Source organism: Eptesicus fuscus, chromosome 5 (genome assembly GCF_027574615.1).
Source record: "Eptesicus fuscus isolate TK198812 chromosome 5, DD_ASM_mEF_20220401, whole genome shotgun sequence".
NCBI lineage: Eukaryota > Metazoa > Chordata > Mammalia > Chiroptera > Vespertilionidae > Eptesicus > Eptesicus fuscus.
Genome location: NC_072477.1, coordinates 39,128,797 through 39,153,161, shown reverse-complemented (window position 1 = coordinate 39,153,161; position 24,365 = coordinate 39,128,797). Strand labels below are relative to the sequence as shown.

At 38.6% G+C, this 24,365-nt stretch overlaps 1 protein-coding gene and 1 pseudogene across 6 annotated transcripts in view; one reads left to right on the top strand and one right to left on the bottom strand.

Moving 5' to 3' along the window:
- The window catches only part of STYX (serine/threonine/tyrosine interacting protein), a 94,476-nt gene that overhangs the window by 5,667 nt on the left and 64,444 nt on the right, over positions 1 to 24,365 (top strand). For all 6 annotated transcript variants that reach the window (XR_008556096.1, XR_008556095.1, XM_054716060.1 and 3 more), the window contains exons 2-8: positions 9,719 to 9,751; positions 11,854 to 11,907; positions 15,027 to 15,124; positions 21,108 to 21,168; positions 21,509 to 21,545; positions 22,031 to 22,070; positions 22,179 to 22,229. Coding sequence is in view for 4 of the 6 variants with exons in the window: in XM_054716060.1 (XP_054572035.1) it covers positions 9,719 to 9,751; positions 11,854 to 11,907; positions 15,027 to 15,124; positions 21,108 to 21,168; positions 21,509 to 21,545; positions 22,031 to 22,070; positions 22,179 to 22,229 (374 nt within the window). In the remaining 2 variants the exon portion in view is untranslated. The remainder of the gene's footprint in view (positions 1 to 9,718; positions 9,752 to 11,853; positions 11,908 to 15,026; positions 15,125 to 21,107; positions 21,169 to 21,508; positions 21,546 to 22,030; positions 22,071 to 22,178; positions 22,230 to 24,365) is intronic.
- LOC103283870 (INO80 complex subunit C-like) lies at positions 23,742 to 24,331 on the bottom strand (annotated as a pseudogene).

The window sequence follows — 24,365 nt, the reverse complement described above, 5'->3', positions numbered from 1 at the left end:
GTTTTAATATGTGGTACCCTTTATCATTGATGATTGAAGGATTTTCACTTGTGAATTAATTTTTATTAGAAGATGTGTTTCACAATTAGGGATATTTTGACTTATTTGGCTTGCTTTGGTTTGGAAAATATAGTTGGACTACTTGGTTAATCAACAAAATTTGGGAAATTGATTCTTCTAATTAATATTAACTCAAAATAGATTGACAGTTATACTAGGAGTCTGCCCAATTAATAATACCACCATTTCTAAAGTGATGGATTTTAGGAACAGCATGAGCAGGCAGAGATTATGATTGGAAAGACTTGGTTATTAGAGATCTATTCAGACCTATGGATGTCTGGTAGAGCAAGACTGTGAGCATGAATAACTTCTAAAATCTTGATATAGTATGCCAAAGGCATGAGCAGGATTGGTAGACTAAGAAGGTTTAAGATTCGTTCTGTAGGTAGGTAGTAATCCAGGCTAGGGCAACAAGGAGGGAAGACTTGAGATCAAGAATAGTTCCAAATGAAATATTCTGTGATAGAAAGCTTTTAAGTTTCAAAGGATACTTATAGCAAGTCCTGATACTCACTTAAGGAGGATGCGAGCTTATCTCTCCTATCATAGGAATAATTTTTCATTCTCTATAACTTGCTTTTTACTCCTATAATACCTTTCCATTTCCTTGAAGCCTGTTTTTCACTTAAATTTTCAGGTAAATTTTGAATTCTATCCCATATGTTCTTGCTTGATCTGATATAAAATGTTTTAAATTATTGGACAGTGAAAATTTTTTTCTTCAAAAAAGTTTTTGGTAAATGATATTCCAGAACCTTGTTTCCCTATATATTTTCCCATTTTTCTTCTTTTATCATGCACAATTTAGAGATTTTGTTTTAGGTAAACTCAAAAGTATACATTTCTTTCTTTTTTTCTTTCTCTCTAAAAATCAATGGGAAAATATCCTTGGATGAGGAAAAAGTATACATTTCTTTAATCACTTTTCTTTCTCACAGCTTGACAAGTTGTTTCAGGAAGATAAGGCTGGCTGTTTAAAAAGAAAAGAAAAAGAAAAATGACTCATAGTATCTTGTGCAATGATCACCAAATGCACATCTATTGTGTGCTTATTCTGTCGGGCACTATGCTCAGTGTTTTGTCTTCTTGATGTATTGTCCCCTTTATCATTATAAAACTAGAGGCCCAGTGCATGAAATTCGTGCACGGGGGTGGGGAGGGGTGTATCCCTCAGCCCAGCCTGTACCCTCTCCCAATCTGGGATCCCTCTCACAATCCAGGATTGCTGGCTCCCAATTGCTCGCCTGCCTGCCTGATTGCCCCTAACCGCTTCTGCCTGCCAGCCTGATCACCCCCTACCCAGCCTGATCAATGCCTAACTGCTCCCCTACCAACCTGATTGCCCCCAACTGCCCTCCTCTGCTGGCCCGGTCACCCCTAACTGCCCTCCCCTGCTGGCCTGGTCTCCCAACTGCCCTCCCGGTCACCCCTAACTGCCCTCCCCTGCTGGCCTGGTCTCCCCCAACTGCCCTCCTCTGCCGGCCCGGTCACCCCTAACTGCCCTTCCCTGCTGGCCTGATTGCCCACAACTGCCCTCCCCTGCAGGCCATCTTGTGTCCACATGGGGGCAGCCATCTTGTGTGTTGGAGTGACCGTCAATTTGCATATTACTCTTTCATTAGATAGGATGCCTGCCTTTGTCCCTTGTTACCTTTTTTATCTTGAAATCTATTTTGTCAGATATAAGTACAGCTACACCTGCTCTTCTCTGGATGCCATTTGGAGTATCACTTTCTACCTTTCACTTTGAGTCTATATTTGTCTTTGTAGCTGAGATGTGTCTCCTGAAGGCAGCATATTGTTGGATTTTGTTTTTTTGATCCAATCCGCTATTCTGCGCCTTTTTATTGGTGAGTTCAGTCCATTTACATTTAAGGTGATTATTGATACATGAGGATTTCCTGTAGCTGTTATACTTTTTGTTTTCGGGTAGTTCTGTGTCTCCTTTGTTTCTTTTCCCCTGTGTTTCTGTCTGTTATTTTAGTTTGGTGGTAGTCTATGATATTTTAAATTTTTTTTACTATTTCCTCTTTTTTAATATGTGTCTCTGTGTGTTTTATTTATTTACTAGAGACCCGGTGCACGAAATTCGTGCACGGAGGGGGGTTGTCCCTCAGTCCAGCCTGTACCCTCTCCAATATGAGACCCCTTGAGGGATGTCCGACTGCCCTCTCACAATCCAGGACTGCTGGCTCCCAACTGCTTGCCTGCCTGCCTTCCTGATTGCCCCTAACCGCTTCTGCCTGCCAGCCTGATCACCCCCTAACCACTCTGCTGCCAGCCTGTTTGCCCCCAACTTCCCTCCTCTGCCGGCCTGGTCACCCCTAACTGCCCTCTCCTGCAGGGTTGATCACCTCCAACTGCCCTCCCTTGCAGGCTTGGTCCCTCTCAACTGCCCTCCCTTGCAGGCCGGGTGCCTCCCAACTGCCCTCCCTTGCAGGCCGGGTGCCTCCCAACTGCCCTCTCCTGCTGGCCATCTTGTGGTGGCCATCTTGTGTCCACATGGGGGCAGGATCTTTGACCACATGGGGGCAGCTATATTGTGTGTTGCAGTGATGATCAATCTGCATAGTACTCTTTTATTAGATAGGATAGAGGCCTGGTACAGGGGTGGGGGCCAGCTGATTTGCCCTGAAGGGCTTCCCGGATCAGGTGGGGTTCCCTTGGGGTGTGGGGCGGCCTGAGCGAGGGGCCTGTGGTGGTTTGCAGGCCTGCCATGCCCCCTGGCAACCCAAGCGGAGGGCCTGGTATCTGGAATTTATTTTCCTTCTACAATTGAAACTTTGTAGCCTGGAGCAGAGCCAAGCCTTGGGCTCCCTCCGAGGCCGGCAGCCATTTGTGTTGGGGTTATAATTGAAACTTTGTTGCCTTAAGCGGGTGGGCCCGGCCAGGGTGTGTGGAAAGCTTTGCTTCCCCTGTTGCTGGCGGCAAACCTGGCCTGCTCTCTCAAGCTCCATTCTGCCGCCATTTGTTTGAATTTGTTTACCTTCTATAATTGAAACTTTGTAGCTTGAGTGGAGGCTTAGGCCTGGCAAGGGCAGGCGGAAAGCTTGGCTTCCTCTGTTACCTAGGAAACCTTGCTCTCTGTGGCTGTAGCCATCTTGGTTTGGGTTAATTTGCATACTCGCTCTGATTGGATGGTGGGCGTGGCTTGTGGGTGTGTCGGAGGTATGGTCAATTTGCATATTTGTCTATTATTAGATAGGATTATTTTTTCAGTGTGGTTACCATTAGGCTTTGGAAAAGAAAATTTCATATATACAGCAGTTCTTTTTCTTCTGAATGCTCCTTCATTTCCCTTTGAAAAGTCAGACCTTTACCACTTCCCCTTTTATGTTTAATGTTTTTATCCTTTAACTTTTATGTCATATTTATAAGTGTATAGTACCTCTTCTGAATAAGGGTTGCAATTTCCTGTTTCTGTCTGTCAGTCATCTTACTCATAGTTTTGTATCTCTTAGTCTTTTTGTTTTGAATAGAAAAACCCCTTTGCATTTCCTATAATGTAAGTCTTGTGGTGATAAATTCCCTCAGCTTCTCTATGTCTGGAAAAGTCTTTATTTCTCCTTCATATCTAAAGGATAACTTTGTTGGATATATTATTCTTGGCTGGTAATTTCTCTGTCAAATGGTTGGAATATTTGATTCCACTGCCCCCTGACTTATAGGGTTTCTGCTGAAACCCTAATGGAATTTTCTTTATAGTATACTGTCGTCTTTTACCTGGCTGCCTTGAGAATTCTTTCTTTGCCATAAATTTTTTTAAATTGATTTGAGAGAGAGAGAGAAGCATCGATTTGTTGTTCTACCTATCTATGCACTCATTGGTTGCTCTTTTTATGTGCCCTGACTGGGGATCAAACCTGCAACCTTTGCATATCGGCACAAGGCTCTAACCTAGCGGTCACCCACTGATGGTCTGTGGACCACTGGTGGTCCGTGAGGTCTGAAAGGTTGGCGACTGCTGCTAACCAACTGAGCTATCTGGCCAGGGCCTGTCACTAATTTTTTATAGTTTTAATATAATGTGCCTTGGAGAAGGCCTTCTGGGGTTGAGATAATTAGGTGTTCTGTTTGCTTCTTGGACTCAAAGATCCAGTGCTTTCCATAGGTTTGGGACGTTCTTAACAACTATTTGTGGTTTTTTTTATGTTTGTTTGTTTTTGTGTTTTGTTAATCCTCACCCGAGGATATTTTCCATTGATTTTTAGGAAGAGTGGAAGAGAGAGGGAAAGACAGAGAAAAACATCGATGTGAGAGAAACACAGCGATTGGTTGCCTTCTGCACCAGCCCTGACCGGGGTGGGGGTGGGTGGTTGTTTCCAACCAAGGTACGTGCCCTTGACTGGAATTGAACCCGGGACCCTTTGGTCCACAGGCTGATGCTCTTATCTACTGAGCCAAAATGGCTAGGGCTCATCAACTATTTGTTTGAGTAGGCTCTTTGTTCTTTCCCCCCTCTCTTCTCCTTCTGGTATACAATTATTCTTATATTGCTCTTCCTGATGGAGTCAGATAGTTCTCATAGAATTCTTCCTCCCTCCCTCCCTCTCTCCCTCCCTCCGTTTTCCTCCCTCCCTCCTTCCTTCCTTCCTTCCTTCCTTCCTTCCTTCCTTCCTTCCTTCCTTCCCTTTCTTTTTTTCTTTCCTCTCACGTTTATTCTTCTTCCATCTATATCATTTCTAGATTTCTATCTCCCATAGCACTATTTCTTCCCTTCATCTGGTAAGCGCTATTTCCTAAGCTCACTAGTTTATTGAGTTCCTCAGATCCAGAATTTCTGTTTGGTTCTTTTTTATTTTTATTTCAGATTGTAAGAGAAAGGGCTCTTGGAGCTAAGGACCCTAACCTTTAGCTCCGCCTCGAGTAGGTTCCAAGAAAGGAGACTGAAAGCAGAAGGAGCCTCTAGCCGACTGAGAGGGCGATAAGGCACCTTACATTAACTGGTGATATTGTCAAAACAATGAAGTTGGACCTTGGTTCTTGAGTGCTGCAAAGAAAGAATTCAGAGTCAAGAACTCAAGTTATGAGAAGTTTATTTAGAAAATTACAGAGGTAGTAAACATGAGGCATAGAAGAAATGGGTTTAGGAAACAAGTTACAGAGGCAAAAGAAGGGCCCTTGGAGCTTAAGAAAGTACACTTGAAAAGAAGGGTGTGCTCTGGGAAGAGAGAAAGTGACTATTGGGTCCTTTTTAAAAAAATGTTTTTATTGATTTTTAGAGAGAAAGGGATAGAGAGATAGAAACATTGATATATCCTCAATCGGCTACCTCCTGCATGCCCCCTACTGGGGATCGACCTGCAAATGAGGCATGTTCCTTGATCTGAATCGAACCATGACCTCCTGGTTCCTGAGTCTATTCTCAACCACTGAGCAACACCAGCTGGGCTTATTTGGTTCTTTAAAGATTCATCTCTTTGGTAAAGTATTCCTTTTGTATGTGCCCTGACTGGGGATCAAACCCGCAACCTTGGCATATCGGAACAAGGCTGTAACCAACTGAGCTATTTTATTTTATTTCACTAAACTGCCTGAGTTTTCTTCTATTTCGTTGAGTTTTAGGAGCTGCAATCTTGAATTCTCTGTCATTTAAATCATATATTTTGATGCCTTTAAGTTTATTTTCAGGAGATGTCTTTATTTTCTTTCTGAGATACCTTGTTGCCTTGGTTTCATGGTATTTGATGGATTTTTTCCTCTGCCTAGGCATTTATGGGAATGCAATCTGCTTTTTAAAAAGAGTGATCCTTCTCTATTTAGCAGGTCGATAAGAAGAGGTTTTTTGTTGTCCAGTAAGTTGTGCTGAAGTGTTTTTGTTTTCTCTTGCACTGCTTTGTCTTCTTGGATCTCTGTCGGTAAGCGAAAATGCCCTATATTCCCTGGGGAAGTAGGCATCTCCTCTGTGACCCTTTCGTTCAGAGCACTACCCCCATGGAGTAATGTGGTGGGCAATGGGGTTCTAAACCTGTGAAATTCCGGTGCTGTCCTCTGGAACCAGCTGCTTCCCTGCCCTAGGTGTCCAGGTGTCCCCCACTTGGCTTAGCTGCAATGGGTGGGGGCAAGGTGGCCTGGGAGAGGCAGGCTTTTGCATTGTGGCTTTGTTCTCCCAGTAATGGCAGCTGCCAGACCTCCATCATGGGGACCAGCCCCAGCATGCATCTACCACTTTGGAAGGAATGCTTCTGCCTCTCTAGTTCTCAAGGCTGCAGATAGTGCTCTCTGCAGCCTGATACTGCTACGCTTCTTCTGGGCCCTGCTGCTAGTTCTTGCTGCCAGTTCCTGGTGGGTGAGGGGCAGCAGCCAAGATCCAGTGGCCTTGCTTTCTTCCTTGCAATGGCGGCTGCTAGACCACAGCTGCCCTGTCACTGGGTGTAGCTACAATATGTGCTGACTACTCAGGCAGGAATGTTACTACCTTTCTGCCCCTAAGTGCTTCAAAGAGTGCACACTGCAATCTGATTCCTCCCCTCTTCTGAGACCTCATACTTTCCAACTCCGAATTTAGGTCATTTGAAAGGTCACTTCTATTTTCCAGTTCACAAATTCTTTCTTTATCTGTGTCCTTTCTTCTGTTTAATTCATTCACTGTTTTTTTATTTTTAAATTCAATTGCACTTTTTCATTTCTACATATTCCGTTGCCTCTCTTAAAAATTAGTTTCTTAATTAATGGTCATATTTTTGCTACTCTCTTATTATATTAAATGTTTGGTGTGGGGTTATTTTAATCCTCACCTGAAGATATCTTTATTGGTTTTGAGAGAGACAGACAGACAGACAGACATTGATGTGAGAGAGAAACATCAATAAGTTGTCTCTTCTACATGCCCCAACTGGGAATCAAACCCACCACCTTTCAGTGTACAGATGATGCCCCAACAACTGAGTTTCACTGGCTATGGCTATATGTGTTTTGAATTTTTCATCATTGTCTGCAGTCTGGATGTCATTCAGTTATATCTGCTTTTCATGGTAGCTCATTTCCACTACCACGTTGTTTTTAGTCAGTTTTTTTTTTATTGTGAGCTCATTGGAACTTACCTGTGTGCATTCTTTCTATTTTTTTTAATTTTTATTCTGCACCCGAGGATATTTTCCCATTGATTTTTAGAGAGAGTGGAAGAGAGAGGGAAAGACAGAGAAATATCGATGTGAGAGAAACACATCGATTGTTTGATTCCTGCTCGAGCCTTGACCGGGGCCCGAGCCGGGGAGGAGCCTGCAACCAAGGTATGTGCCCTTGACAGGAATCGAACCCGGGACCCTTCAGTCCACAGGCTGACACTCTATCCATTGAGCCAAACCAGCTGGGGCCCAGCTTTTTATCTTTTATTTGACTTCTCACTTTGAGCAAGTCCTAGGCTTTGTCTTATGTCTCACATGTACAGTGCTATTTAAAATATGACTGTGATGAGGATGTGGAACAACTACAACCTTCATTCCTTGCTGGTGGAAGTGTAAATTGGTTTTGGAAAACTTTTGGCATTGTCTAGTAAAGTCAAATATAGGCTTACCCTTGGGATCTAGCAATTCCATTGCTACTTACATATCCAAGAGAAATGAATGCAAATGACTACCAAAGGGCACATAAAAGCATTTTCATAGCATCTTTATTCATAATTGCCAAAACCTGGAAGCTACTTAAATCTCCACAGCAGAATGAGTAAATTGTGTAATATTCATACATTAGTATACTGCACAGAAATAAAAAGGGGAAAACTGACATACACAACAACATGGATGAATCCCAGACATTAAGTGGAATGAAAGAAGCCAGACATAAAATAGTTGATTCCACTTATAGGAAGTTAAAAAACAGGCAAAACTAATCTGTAGTGATTAACTTGCTTGTTAATTTAGCTGTGCATTTAAAGATTAGTTTTTTACATAGATAAATTTTATTTTTTTGTTGTTTTTCATTTAATTTTTCCATTTATTCACTCTATGCCATTTTCTCCACTCCCCCACAATCACCACACTGTTGTCCATATTCATAAGTTCTCATTTAAAAAAATTTATTGATAGATTTTGAAAGAGAGATGGAGAGGGAGAGAGAGAGAGAGATTTGTTGTTCCACTTAGTTATGCACTCAATGGTTGATTTTTATATGTGCCCTGACCAGGACTTGAACTCACAATTTAGATGCATCAGGATGATGCTCTAATCGAACTACCGGATCAGGGCCAAGTTCGTTCTCTCTCTCTCTCTCTTCTCTCTCTCTCTCTCTCTTTAACATTTTTATTGATTTTTAGAGAGAGAGGAAGGGAGAGAAAAAGACAGATAGAAACATGGATGAGAAAGAAACATCAGTTGATCAGCTGCCTCCTGCACACCCCCTACTGGGTATCAAGCCCGCAACCTGGGCATGTGCCCTGATCAAGAATAAGACTGGCGACCTTTTAGTGCATGGGACCATGCTCAATCAATTGAGCCACACTAGCTGGGCTTTTTCCCTTTTTTAAACTGTCATTACATAGACAATTTCTCAGGATTATAATTTTCTACTACTACTATATTGCTGAGACCAGTTTTCAATATTAAAATATATTTTCTGTTTCTTCTCTGTTTTTTTTTTTTTTTAAAGAAGCCTGCTGTCATTGCAGGAGTATTCTCCCTTTCCATTATAGATGTATAAAAGTTCTAAATTATGTGCTAAAAATACTTTTCTGACTTGGAGAATCGGGATGAAGATTTCTTATACAATTTTTTGCAACTTTTCTGTAATCCTAAAATTATTTTAAAATAAAAGGTTTGTGTTTTTTTTTTAAAAAAAAAAAACAGCAATACTTCCAGTTTTAACTTCAGAAACCTAATTACTATTTATAATTCTGAGTTTTAAGCAACCAAGTTAGAAACTTGGAATGCGATCCATTTATAAATTAGGACTTTCTGTACTGTATTTGATTTTTCTTGTCAATTTACCGTCATTTCTTTGTTTTTTCCTTAACTTTTAAAATATTTTGTCTTTGCCATTGGCATTTTGCATTATTTTCCGACTTCTTTATCTTGGTCTGCATTCCAAAAACAGAATGAAATCTATGCTTTCTTGAAATGTATATTTCAAATGAATTAAACAAGACAGAATCTTAAGCCCAAGTAAGATATGGGAAAGGCTGTTTGACAAGCATCTGGCAGTTTAGATCAGAGATGGCAAATATTTGTCATATACCATTCTTCTTTCATCCATTGCAGATACTGCTTATTGATCACAACACTCTTCTTCCTTAGTCTTTTCCACACTTTGTTTTAGCTATCTACTGCCAGTTGATTTGAGTTGGCATGAATGTAAAAAAAAAGGTCTATTAATATTTGTAATTTAGAGGATTATTTGGGGGAGAAACTTCTGGAATATCTATTATAATTCATGAACTATTCCATCCATTGTATGAAGTAATATAATCATAATTTTGGAAGGCCAATTTATTTAAAGAATACCTTGTTTCTTGTTACATTTTCAGGTGTTTGTGTAGCCAATTGAATCTGCTATTTATATAGAATATTCTTAAAGTATAATCTTTTCTTAAAATTCCACATGCTTGAATGTCACATCTTTAACTTTTTTTTTTTTTTTTTACATCTTTAACTTTTAATTGGGTGACATTTTTTATAATGTTATTTAACTTTTATTCTTGTGTTTTTTCTTTATTTTTAAGGAGTGGACCTACCCTATGAGACGAGAGATGCAGGTATGACAACCTTTTTGTTTACTTAAGCCAACCTATATTACTAGAGGCCCGGTGCATTTGTGCACCGGTGGGGTCTGGCCGACCCAGCAGGATCGGGGTGATTGGGTTGGCGGGAGGAGGAGGTGGGGGCGGACTCGGGAGGTTGGCCGGCCAGCCCCATCCCCTGGTTGAACTCCGGTTGAACTCCCGGTGGAGGGGATAATTTGCATATTACCCTTTTATTATATAGGATCATTAAATAACCTAATTTCATGAAGGATTTGAATCCTTTGTGGCTCATCTGTTGACTCATAATCTGTAGGTTCATCACTAAGTATTTTTAAATATTAACAGATTTAAACTTAATTGTGGATCTTAAAAAGATGGGAAATGAATTGTTGCAGTTCTTATTTTTAAGATTAGAACCATGGACATAGTAATATATGTACATGCTTAATGAGTCACTTTGTTTTTCTGCATCTAAAAAATTTGGTACAGTATTTTTATTCCTTTTGAAAGCAGTTTGTTCTGTTTGTCTAGTTTAGATACATTCAGGAGAGTTCAGTGTATATGGAAATCTGTCAGTCGGACTATATCATACCTTAGATACTAATATAATGTATTATATTAGTGATTTCCAATCAACTTCCATAACTAACTCCTCCAGAAGACTGAGTTAAATTCTCCCTGTATGGAATGACTTAAGCGATAGCTTATTCTCTTAACAGTTCACTTTTCTTTTGCATTTCTCACCATTTACAGTCACTCTCCTAGACTTAGGATCAAGCAATATCTTTTGTTCCTGGGAATCCTTTTACTTCTAAAAATCTGTTTCTTTTATTTCTTAGTGAAAATCCATTTTTTAAAAGTACGTGAGTACCTAAGAGGCATTTTACTTGGTGCTGTGGGGAATGCAAAGATGAGTAAAATGTTATTTCTGCTCACAAGAAGCTGTTATAAGAAATCAGAAGATATCCTATAGAACTGAACTGCTATGTTAGTATCTTGGGTATGATACAGCCTGACTGAAAGCATTCTAGATTGAATTCACATAGAATAAGTTTTAATGCAACATAAATTGACAGTTTAATTGTTGAAACTGTCAATAAGCAAACATTTGATATTGGTCTTTTTTTCACTTGCTATCCTTTATTTCCATTATTAACTATAGATAGCAGTTCTTTTTTAAAAATATATTTTTATTGATTTCAGAGAGGAAGGGGGAAGGAGAGAGAGATAGAAACATCAGTGATGAGAAAGAATTATTGATCGACTGCCTCCTGCATGCCCCACACTGGGGGATCAAGCCCACAACCCAGGCATGTGCTCTGACCGAGAATCAAACCATGACTTCCTGGTTCATATGTCGATGCTCAAACACTGAGCTATGCTATCTGGGCTAGATAGCAGTTCTAATCTTGTATCTGGTGCTGCTTTTGACTTGGCTGAATAAGGCTTAACCTTTTGCACTCAGATGTCGAGTGTGACTCGACTGGGTTAGCATCGAGATTAAAATTCCTCTTTGAATGTATCAATAATTTGAAATATAAAAAAATCCAAATAAATAAGTTTGTATGAAAAGAAACTCCAGTTTTTTATTCTACTGCTGCGCTTTGTAAAATCTGGGGTATTTAAAAAATTAAATCCCGAGTAGAATAAAGGAATCAAGAAAAAAGCAAGCGAGTGCAAAGTGTTAATGTAATTTCAAAGGGAAGATTTTCTTTATGCCTATTTCTAGATTTTATCAGAGAATAGAAGTAAAATTAGAGGTGTTTTATTAATGTAAAAGATAACCCTACAATGTATTAATTCTACCCAAACTGCTATAAAAGTACTATTGTCAGTAAAACTCGGGGAAGAAAAAAGCACTGTGGAAGTTCAAATATCTGGAATGTATTATTCAGAACCAAGTTTGAATTTTGAATGTCTTGTTTGACATATGAAGCACATCTTCATTTCTCTTCCCAATCATTTGCTCATTGTACCTGGGAAATGCTCTCTAGATAATAAGCTTTTTAGCAAATTATTATAACTATGAAAACACCCAATATCCACTTTTATGGTACATATTTTATATAGATTTAAATTGCTGATGGTAAATATCTCAATTTTTTTTTTTCTAGGAAATTTTACCTGGATTGTTTTTAGGCCCATATTCTTCCGCTATGAAAAGCAAGGTATGAACTTTAGGTTAGGTTCATCAAGAGACTTTATTAACCCACTTTTTTGGAGTAATTTTTATTTTAGTAGTAAGAGTTTTATTTGAGGGAGAGTTCACAAATAATTGCATGTTAACAGTAATTACGTTGGAGTACCTGCCTTTTTCCAAATTTTACTGGGCCAGTGATTCTCAAGTGTTTAACCACAAATCATAAATGAGTTTTCTATTTTATTTTTCTGATGAAATCCTTGTGTTTGGAAGATTTCCAAATAGTGAACCTTTATTTAATGATTTACTTACCCTCTAAAATATAAAGCCCAAAATAAGGATATTTTAGTTAACCTTTCCTTATCAAGGGTGAGTGTGTGTTTGTGTATATGTCTGTATGTGCATGCACATACACACACTCATTTTGATTGAAGTGACTCAAATCTTATTTTTGTTTCTCCAGACTTTAGAGGTTTGGATGCTCCAAGTTCTAAATTATTGCACTATATATAAACTAGAGACCTGGTGCATGAAATTCGTGCACTGGAGGGGAGAGTGGCCCCCCAGCCTGGCCTGTGACCTCTCACAGTGCGGGAGCCCCGCGATCGATTGCTCCAAAGAGGTAGGCCGGAGCCGAGGGTCCCCCAGCCTCACTGTGCGGAGCCACGGGACCCACCTCTGCGCCATACACGCAAGCGTCAAGCCCTCGCCCACCCACGCGGACACGCAGCCTCCTGATGATCGCTCATTATGGCGTGAGGGCGTCATGACCACATAGGCTTTTATTAATAGGATAGAGAAATTTTAGGGAATAAACTCCTTTTCTAGGACTCATTATTTAAGCCTATCCTTTATTACATTCAAATACAGTTTTAGTAAAAAGGGCAAATTAAGGCTTTTTGTAACTGTTAAACTATTTCTTTTGTAGAACTTGTCTGTTGTTTGTAGGTATGAAAAGATCATAATTTGTTTTATATAATCAAATCTATTGAACAGTAAAAAGTACTCTCTTTGCTATTGCATGTGGATTCTATTTTGATAGTCAGGCTTGTTTTTACTATTAATAACCTAATATGCCTTCAAATTGTTTTTTTGTCCACAATTATATATGTTGTCTTCTAGTTCCTCACATTAATAGATATGAAATCTTCTTCAGATTATCATAGATCAAATGTGAACAAAGGAATGAATGTTGAATTCATTTTGTAGGTTGGATAAATGTGAATATGCAACATTAATTATTAATCCTACCAAATGCTTACCTCCCTTCTTATTCAGGTTATACTTAGAAATACAAAGATAATTGAACTCTAATCTCTGTTAGACATAGGAAAATTTGCTGCAAAAATTAATATTTAAAACTTGAAAACCTTGTTTTCTTAATTAGCTCAGGCTGCTATCATAAAATACTTGGTGCCTATAATAAAAGTCTGGATGGTTTCAACAACAGACATTTATTTCTCACAGTTCTGGAGGATGGAAAGTCTGAGATCAGGGTGCCAACAAGATTAGGTTTTGGTGAGTTCCCTCTTCCTGGCTTGCCAAAGGCTGCCTTTTAGCTATATCTTCTCATGACAGAGAGGAAACTAATGTCTCTTCCTCTTATAAGAGGACTAATTCCATCATAGAGGCTCCATCCTCATGACCTCATCTAAGCCAACAACCTTGAGAGGTGTCTATCTGATTAGTTTCCAGAGACATACCTCCTAATACCATCACCTTGGAAGTTAGGGCTTCAACATGAATTTTAGGACACATTCAGTCCATAGTAAATATAAGTTATCCTTTGACTTCTCTCATGAATTATTAGTATTACTGTTCTGGAGTATTTAATGTAGAAAGTGGGAATTAAATATATAGGATTATAGGATTAAAATATCATAGAAGACTCAAGATTATTCTGATTCCTCATGCCTACATGAACTGTTCATTCATTTATTAAACATTACTGTAGAACCACTACTATGTTTGAGGCACTGTTACACATACTTAATATGAATCATTGAACAAAGTTCTTGTTCTCATAGAATTTACATTTTAGCTATTAAAATAACATCATCTATAAATTCACAGAAAACTGTAATAGCTTGCAAGTAAAAATTTGATATTTTCTAGATTTGTATTAAATTGCTCTATAATTCAAGTCAGAAAAGCACCACAGAATATAAGAAGATAACATTTGGAGTTTCCTATTTTTAACTTTAGTAGAACTTTAAAACCCTGAAAGGTTTCATTAGATTCTATGAATTGTATAAATTAATTCTGGCTTCTAGTACAAAAAGTATACTGGGAGAGGCCAGGAGTAATCAAGAGATTTGGACTCTGGTACTACTATTATTAATTCAGTGATGTCGAACAACTGTTTGTCTTAGTTCCCTCTAAAGAAAAACAGATTATAGTCAATTTATGTAACTACTATTTAATAAACACTTCACATATGCTGAAGCCACTATGCCAAACACCACATGTGTTATCTTATGTACTTCTTACAACCACTCAGTGACTAGGTAGTGTTTTCCCCATTTTCACATGAGAAAACTGAACTGCAGAGCTGGGATATAAAGCTTAGGCTCTTATGACTCCAAAGTCCATGCTTTTAGCCACTGTATAGTATTGTTTTCCAAGTAAATTATCTTTAAGCTCCCATTGAGCTCTAAAATTATAGTTGTAAAATAGTCCTATTAGTCTTTTGAGGACATTTAACGTATTAATCTTGAATCATTGAAATCTCTTGCTGATCATTTAAGTTATATTATTTTTTCCATTGATTTCTAGAGAGTGGAAGGGAAGGAGGATAGGGTGAGAGAGAGAGAAACAGAAAGAAACATCGATGTGAGAGAGACATATCGATTGGTTGCCTTCTACACATGACCCTACTGGGGGTGGGGAACCTGCAACCAAAGTACATACCCTTGACTGGGAATCAAACCTGCAACCCTTTGGTCCACAGACTGATGCTCTACCAATGAAAAGCTGGCCACAGCAGTTATATTATTTTAAAATTAGCTTTAATCACCTTTATTTAAAGTTCAGATGTGTCTGTATTAATTCTAATGTTAAATTGTGTATTTTCAAACATCTGTGTTACAGTAAGATGATGTTTGTATTTTAAACTGTTTCTCTCCCCTGCCTCTTCTTTTTTTATAGCTACCTATACTACAGAAACATGGAGTAACCCATATCATATGCATAAGACAAAATATTGAAGCGAACTTTATTAAACCAAACTTTCAACAGTTATTTAGGTAAGATTATTGCTCTTATTTATTAAAATGTTACGTGTAGCAAACATGTAATCTGGTTTTTAATTCAAGTTGATTTTATTATATCAGATTTTCTTCTGTACAGAGAGATGGGTTGTACAACACATCATTTTAAAAATAGATGTCCTTTAAAATATTTTAGCTCTGGCCAGTTTGGTTCAGTGGATAGAGCATTGGCCTGCAGACTGAAGGGTCCCAGGTTCAATTCCAAGAAGGGCATGTACCTTGGTTGCGGGCATATCCCCAGTGTGGGGTGTGCAGGAGGCAGCTGATCGAAGTTTCTCGCTCATTGATGTTTCTGACTCTATCCCTCTCCCTTCTTCTCTGTAAAAATTCAATAAAATACATTTTTTTAAATAAAATATTTTAAATAAGTAATTCATGTACATAACGCAGAATTCTAAAGGTTTGAAATAATGTATACAAAAAGTAGGTTTCCCTATTCCTATCCCCTAAAGACTGAATTCCCTTCCTAAAGATATCCAATTGTTACTTCTTTTTGAGTATCCTTCCAGAATAATGTTACATATATAAGCAAACTAGTGACCCGGTGCACAAAATTCATGCACATTAAAAGGGGGTTAATTAGAGGAAATAATTTACTATTGCTATTTGCCCTTTCTCTATAATAGAAGTGTCAGAGATGAAAGAAAATTAGTAAAATGTATATGAAAACCTTCCTCCTGTCAGAGTCTGGGGCATACCACGGGACCCAGAGTCAAGTCCCTCCCACACACACATGCACCTCAAAATCGCGTGAGACCCAGACCCGACCGGCCCCCCACAATTGGGCTAGATCCAGACCAGGCCAGTCCCACCCTTGTCAAGCCCTGCTGGGCAGGGGGCGTAGCCTCAGGTCCCCTGGCCTGGCGCCAGGATGGGGGGGCGTGGCCTGAGGTCCCCCAGCCCAGACTGGGGTGGGGGGCATGCCTTGAGGTCCTCCATCAAGCCCCATCAGGTGGGGGACACGGCTTGAGATCCCCTATCAAGCCCCGCTGGGTGGGGGGCATGGCCTGAGGTCCCCCATCAAGCCCCGCCAGGCGGGGGGGAGGGGGGGCACAGCCTCAGGTCCCCCGGCCCAGCACCGGGAGGGGGAGGCGCAGCCTCAGGTCTCCCATCAAGCCCCGCTGGGTGGGAGACACAGCCTGAGGTCCCCTGTCAAGTCCCAGCGGGGGTGGGGGAGGGCGTAGCCTCAGGTCCCTGCTGATTGCTCCTTAAGGTTCCTTATGGGAACTTGGCCTCAGCTGTGGATACAGCCATATTTGTGATGGAGTGATGGTCAATTAGCATATTCCCTCTTTATTAGATAGGATTCCTAAGGTAAACTAATTTTTTACTCTGGCTTTTTAAAAATTGTATATTTTTTGGAGGTTGTTTCATATCATTACTTAAAGCTGCGTTATTCTTTTTTTATATATATTTATATTGATTTCAGAGGAAGGGAGGGGGGGAGAGAGAGAAATATCAATGATGAAAGCGAATCATTGATTGGCCGCCTCCTGCACGCCCCCTACTGGGGATCGAGCCCGCAACCCTGGCATGTGCCCTTGACCAGAATCAAACCTGGGACCCTTCAGTCTGCAGGCCGAAGCTCTATCCACTGAACCAAACCGGCTAGGGCCTGCGTTATTCTTTTTAAGTTGTACAGTAATCTATTGTATGACTACACTAAAATTTATTCAACTGTCTCCTATTGTTGGACATTTAGATTGTTTCCAGACTTGCTAATATAGCATATAGTCAGTTTCCCTGTTCATGTCATTTAATTAATATGTGAATATATCAATAAATTTGTAGAAGTGGAATTGCTAGATATGAGCATTTAAAATTTTAATAGATGTTGCACGTTGCCCTCCAGTGAGTTGGATCAGTCTGCATTTCCACTATGAAGTATATGAGAATGACTCTTTTTGGATCTCTCTTAGACAGAATTATAAAGGATTAAAAATTTTTCCAAATCTCCTGGATTAAAATGGTGTTTCATGTAATTTTAATTTGCCTCTCTTATTTATCTTACAGTGAGTGCAGTTGAACATCTAATAATATATAATTTCTTTATTTTAACTTTATTTTTAAAATTAAGAGTATATACTACAGGCGGTACAACAATGGTATATAATGAAAGTAAGTCTCTTTCCTCCTCTGTAACTAACTTCTCTCCTGGGAGGCAGCTACTATTAAAACTCTTCCTTGAATATCATTCTAGAGATATTCTGTGTCTATATAAAAGCATATATGTTAAAAATATTTTAATGCTCTGCTTTATTGTTTATAAAAATGAAAGCAACCTGAATGTCCATTAGTATAAGACATTATAAAATATATTGTGTGAACATACAATAGAATACTATAACCATGAAAAAAGAATGAAATTTTTCTGTTATTTTGCTATGCAAAATAAGCCAGCCAGAGAAAGACAAATATCATATGATCTTAATTATATGTAGGATCTAATGAACAAAATAAACTGACAAACGAAATAGGACCATAGATATGGAAGCATGGAACAAACTGACAGATTTCAAAGGGAAGTGGGGAGGGAGAACAGGAAGAGATGAACCAAAGAACTGATATGTATATATGCATAACCTTCAGACACAGACAATAGTGAGGTGAAGGCCTAGGGTCGGTTAGGTGCAGGGTGGAGGGGAGCAAAGGGGGACATCTGTAATACTCTCAATAAAGATAAATTTTAAAATATTTATGTGTACATTGATATGGCATAATCTCTTAAGATTTATTAAAAGAAAAATCAGCCTGGTGGCATTGCTCAGTGGTTGAGCATCAATCTATGAACCAGGAGGTCACAGTTCAATTCCCAGTCAGGGCACATTCCTGGGTTGCAGGCTTGATCCCCAGTGTGTGGTGCATGCACGAGACAGCCGATCTAGGATTCTCATCATTGATGTTTCTATCTCTCCCTCTTCTTTTCTCTCTGAAATCAATAAAAAATAAAAATTAAAAAAAAAGAAAAACCAAGGTATAGAACCATGTATACTCTCAGTGTGTTTAAAAATGTATACAAAGCATTAGGCATATAATGGGTGTCCCAAAAAATGTATGTGCACTTTGAATGATTATAAAGTCAGTGTTTATTATTTTATTTTCAGAGAAGGAGAGAGATAGAAACATCAACGATGAAAAAAAAAATCAGTGATCTGCTGCTTCCTGCATGCCCCACACTGGGAATCGAGCTCACAACCCAGGCATATTCCCTCACTGGGAATCAAACCCGTGATCTCCTGGTTCATAGGTCAACACTCAACCACCGAGCCACACTGGCCCAGCATAAAGTCAGTGTTTATTAGCATATAGTTCATTTTCAAAATTTAAAAGAGTTTACAGAAATTAATGATTTTTTTGTCAATGCCTGTTTTCAAACTGGACTGTTCTGGTACAGGCATTGCTGATAATACAAAGCGGTGGAATGACAAACATCAAGAATCAGAATTTCATTCGGAATTTGTGTACCTTCAATTTGTCAGCTGTTGCCGGTTTTGTAACGTAAACTTTATCCTTTCTGTATCCCCATAAAAACAGTCTAGTGGCACTTTAGGATAAATTTTCTTCATTCAAAGCTTAGTCTGGCTTCACCTATTATTTTAAATCAGGTAAACCTGAAAAGGAGTGAAAATTAAGTGAATTATCAGCTGTTAAAGTGTGTATACATTTTTTGAGACACCCTATATATTTTTGTATCTATAGAAAATTTCTGGACTAAGACTAGATACTTGACAGTGATTGCTTTTCAGAAGGGAAATTCAGGGTCTAGAATGGTAAAGGGATCTATTTTTCATTGCAAGTATTTTTTATACTGACAGACTTTGACTATGTGTATACATTTCTCAGTGAATAAAAACTAGTTTTTAAAAATGAATGTCTATATTTTAAAAATAAAATAGATTGAATTATTTCTAATTGTAAAAGAAACACTTGTCCTTTATAGATACTTTGGAAAAACTGAAATGCTACCAAGAAAAATATTTAAAAAGTCATTCATAATTCCACAACCCAGATGATACACTTTAGTTAACATTTTGTTATATTTCCTTCTAAATATTTCTTTATTGTATATGTGTATTATGTATATACACACATAGACTTACGTATATTAGAGAAAATGAATGTTATCATTTTACATTTGTTTTTAGTACCCAGAGCAGGTTCTTAATGGAAGAACCGTTTCTCCTTAGACTGGGTATTGGCTTGTAGATTGACTAGAGGCCCAGTGCACGAATTTGTGCACCGGTGGGGGGTCACTCGGCCTGGCCTGCGGCTCTCCGACATCCCCCGGTGGGTCCAGGATTGCAAGAGGGCGCAGGCCAGGCCAAGGGACCCCACCAGTGCACGATTGGGGCTGGGGAGGGACCTTAGGAGGGCTCTAGGGCATGTCTGGCCCATCTCGCCCAGTCCCGATCGATCGGCCAGACCCCAGCAGCAAGCTAACCTACCAGTCGGAGCATCTGCCCCCTGGTGGTCAGTGCACGTCATAGTGACTGGTCTAATGGTTGGACGCTAGCATATTAGGCTTTTATTATATAGGATAGTTCTAGTAGCAGTTTTTAAAAAATATATATGTTAATATATTTTTATTAATTTCAGAGAGGGAGGGAGAGGGAGATAGAAACATCAGTGATGAGAATCATTGATCAGCTGCCTCTCGCACACCCCCTACTGGAGATCTAGCTGCAACCTGGGCATGTGCACTTGACTGGAATTGCACCCGGGACCCTTCAGTCCACAGGCCAACACTATCCACTGAGCCAAAACAGCTAGGGCCACGAGTAGCTTTTGACATTCCAAATGGCATGTAGTAAAATATTTTAGTTTAACTCTGAATTAACATTTTTCCCCCTGAAGCAATGTTTTATACAACAGGTCTACCCAGTCATTCTAAGATACTGTTGTCAGAATCCTTATGGTTTTTACATTGGATTATCCTTGGATCCTGAGCTTCAACTTCTCTCTGACATGCCCTGAATTTATTGATGTTTTACCATTAAAGAACTGTAATTTTTAAAACAATACTGACTAAAAATTAATTTCACAACTTATTTATAGTTGTGTTAGTAAACAGGTTATGTTGGATAAATTAGAAATGGAAGTTTTTCACAAAATAAAAAAAAGCCTAGCATATTAATAATGTCTTATTTTAAATGTTTTCCAAAGCATAAAATTCCAGGATAGGTGGTCTCTTGACTTTTTGCACTACTGAAGGTTAGTTCAAACAGTGAATTTTTTTACTCTTGGCGCCATCAGACTGCCTTCTATTTTGATTAGCTCCTTCTCTTTCAGACTTTAGGCTTCTTCTGAAGTGCTCTCTGTAGGGTTGTAAGGAGGAGTGAATTACAGGACCATTCAGAGAAGAATCATAGTCCTAAAGAAGTAGAAATAGAAGAAGAAGAATAATGAATATAGGCACTTTTTGCCTTTATTTTCTAGGTCCATTCTGATCTGGAGGAAGGTCTCTTCTTGTGATTTTTCTATTTTAACCAGATAGATTTTTTTAATATTAACATATCAGAGAAATGTTCACATGTGTTATTTAAGGCTTTAAATGTTATGTATTCTGCCCGACTGTCGTTGCTCAGTTGCTGAGCGTCAACCTATGAAGCAGGAGGTCACAGTTCGATTCCCAGTCAGGGCACATGCCCGGGTTGGGGGCTCGATCCACAGTGGGAGGCTTGCAGGAGGCAACTGATCAATGATTCTCTCTCATCATTGATGCTTCTATCTCTCTCTCCCTCTCCCTTCTTCTCTGAAATCAATAAGTATATATATAAAATAATGTTATGTATGCTTTAAGCAATATACAGTCTATGGCCCAGTTCTTGGGAATATGATACTTTGAAAGTTGTTTTGCATTCTTTTTATGGTTGTCTAGAAATTTTCAAAGTTAGTTTTTTTAATACATAAAGAGAGTTTTGTCTGAAAGTATGCTTATCACAAAATATTCTATTTTCAGATATTTAGTCTTGGATATTGCAGATAATCCAGTTGAAAATATAATACGTTTTTTCCCCATGGTAGGTATCAATATTTTAATATTATTTAAAATGTATTCATAGTTTGACCTCTTAATTATGGTTCTGAACTTTTTCTGTGTTATGACTGAATTTGTGGCGTTATATATGTTTTTAAAATTTGAGATCACATTTTGAAATTATTAAAATTAAATTTTAGCTCCTATATAATTTTTTAAACTTCAAATAGTATTTGTAGCATTTTGAAAATTCTTGAATTAATGTAATTATTATTCATATAAATTAGCAGGAAATTGTTTTCAGTATATTTTGTTTCACTGTATGTATTTTATGTTTATGTTAATCTACATGTTTTATTATAACACATTGTTTTTGCCTTCAGACTAAAGAATTTATTGATGGGAGCTTACAAACTGGAGGTAAATAATATTTACTTAGCTAATGTTTATATTTAGATTATTTGTTTAGTTAATTTAGTTAGTATTCATTTTATTTATTTATTTATTTATCCTCACCCGAGGATATTTTTTTCATTGATTTTTAGAAAGAGTGGAAGAGAGAGGGAAAAACAGAAATATCAATGTGAGAGAAATCCTGTCTGTTTTATATCCTAAAATATACAACATCTATTAGTTGCCTCCTGTATGAGCCTCGACTAGGGCCCAGGCCAGGGAGGAGCCTGCAACCAAATGCGTGCCCTTGACTGGAATCAAACCCAGGACACCCTTTGGTCCACAGGCCTACACTCTATCCACTGAGCCAAACCAGCTAGGGCAGTTAATATTCATTTTAAATTCAGGATATGGAAGTTGTAATTATATATAATGGACTGTTCTCAAGGTTGTGTTTTCTTGACTTCTTGTTTTGTATTTTTCTATCAGAATAACTATTTCTTGTTTTTCAGGGAAAGTTCTTGTCCATGGAAATGCAGGGATCTCCAGGAGGTATGACGTTAGAGATAATTTTTTCTCTCTCTAACATTTAATTAATGAGTTGTGTTTTCTGTTTTTTGTTTTTGTTTTTTTTTTCTAAAATTTTTCCCCCCTTTTCAGTGCTGCCTTTGTTATTGCATACATTATGGAAACATTTGGAATGAAATACAGGTAAGAAAGTACTCTGAAACCGAGCCACAATTTAAATTATTATTAAAATGGAGCTTAATGGAGAAGTTGGGAGTTTAAAGTTAATCTTTTGATTTTGTTATCTAGTCATGTTTGATTAGGCAGGCTCTTGTACCAGATGCTTTATCTCTTAACCTTTGTAGCTTGTCTGCCTTGTCTACCTTATCTACTTAGACTAAATTTTTTGTTTTGTTTTATGGAGCTAGTGCTATTATTATTTTAAGAAGCCAAGGTAGTTGTGGTTAGAATCATCCATGGAAGACTATTTTCTGCTAAAGAATTGGTTAGTATAAGTTTTAAAACGCCTACCTGCACATGTTACTGCTTTCCTTCTTTAAAAGTCTAATTTATTATGTTTTCCTTTTACAGTAGTTGGATGAAAAATTACCTAAGAATTGTTTTAGCTTCTATTCATAATTCAGTGTAGTCTTTCTTGTCCAAAATAATCTTTTCCAAGCATATGCAAAGATAAAAAAGAGAGAGGAGGGATCATGAGCTTCTTGGCCCCAAACAGAACATAAACCTGGCCATTGTGCAGTGTTTCCTTTGTTAGTGTGTCTAATTGCACAAGTTAGAAATCTTATAATCATTGACACCACCCTCTCTTATTCCCCATCTCCTAAACTGACCCATTAATCAGTCCTATCTGTTTTATATTCTAAAATATACATTAAGTATCAACATATCTTTCCCTCATCATTTAATCCCCCTAATCCAAGCTCAGTTGTGTCTTCCTGGACTCTTCCAGTAGGAGCCTTCTTAGTGGTCTCCTGTATTCTTTTCTCCAGTCTATTTTGTTCTTCACCTTATACTTGGAATGATCTTTTCCAAAGATAAATCTGATCTGAACATATAATCACCTTACCCCAAAAAGCTTTCAAAGGTTTCTAATTCTTAATAACTTAACCTAGCAAATGAAACTTGCATGACATGGACCCATCAACCTCTCCATCTTCTTCTTTTTTTCAGTATTTTTTTAAATTGATTTCAGAGAGGAGAGGGAGAGATAGAAACATCAACGATGAGAAAGAATCATTGATTGGCTGCCTCCTACCTGCCCCAAACTGGGGATTGAGCCCATAATCTGGGCATGTGCCCTGACCAGGAATTGAACCATTACTTCCCAGTTCTCAGGGTGCTCAACCACTGAGTCATGCTGGCTGGGCAGCCTCTCCATTTTTATACCATGTTCCCCATTACTCTCCTTTTGAGCTATGTTCAGCATTGGATCCACATACCTGACACGTAATAAACATTCAAATGCTTGGGTTTTTTTTCATTGTTTTCTTGTCAAGTGACTTTACTTGAGGCAACAAATGAAATATAACTCAACAGGAAATATTACATGTGGAGGAAAAACACGGGGAAAAACCTTAAAGCCGAACATTCTTTCCAAGGCATAGCACTGACATTTCCAGATTGACAATAGAACGAGTATGTTTCCATGAAGCAAAATTGTGAGTCCAAAGTCTAGCTTTGAAATAGTTTTCCACTTCAACTCCATTTCTCAAGGCTCAGGGAACGATGCTTTGTGGTCATTCTCAGGGCCAGGTAGCCAGTGACAACATAGGATGGCAGCCTGCAAATGTAGGGAAAGTGTTTGATGGAGTTGAACCGAAGCTTGCTCTGTGGGTCAGTGTAGTTGGCAAGAAGACCTGAAACATCAGAATGCTTAGCTGGTTTGAAGGATGGAGGAGCATCAGTACTAAAGTAGATAGGATTGTTCAATTGTCATGGCAATGCCCTTTCAGAAACGGGAATTTGTTAGTTCTTCCAAGTTCTATTCTTGCCAACTATACCACCATGGCGAGAGTGCACAAAGATGGGATCTTTAAATGGCAAAGGTTTGCAAGTTTCCTCTGAAGGTCCTGTGCTAAAATCAGAAGGCACTATTTTCTTTTCACTCATGGCTTCCATGCTGATACCCTGTGCAAAGCTAGAGGTGGACACTTTTTCTTCTTATTGGCAATATATCCCCGGGTGCTGCTGCTGCCCTTATGGGAAGGATCGGCTGGCCTCCTTTTGCTGTTCCGGGCTACCCCCGGGATGGCAGTGGTGGTCACAGTTGGAATTGGAACCCCCATTTCTACCTTGAGTCTTCTTTGTCCCCACTCCCAC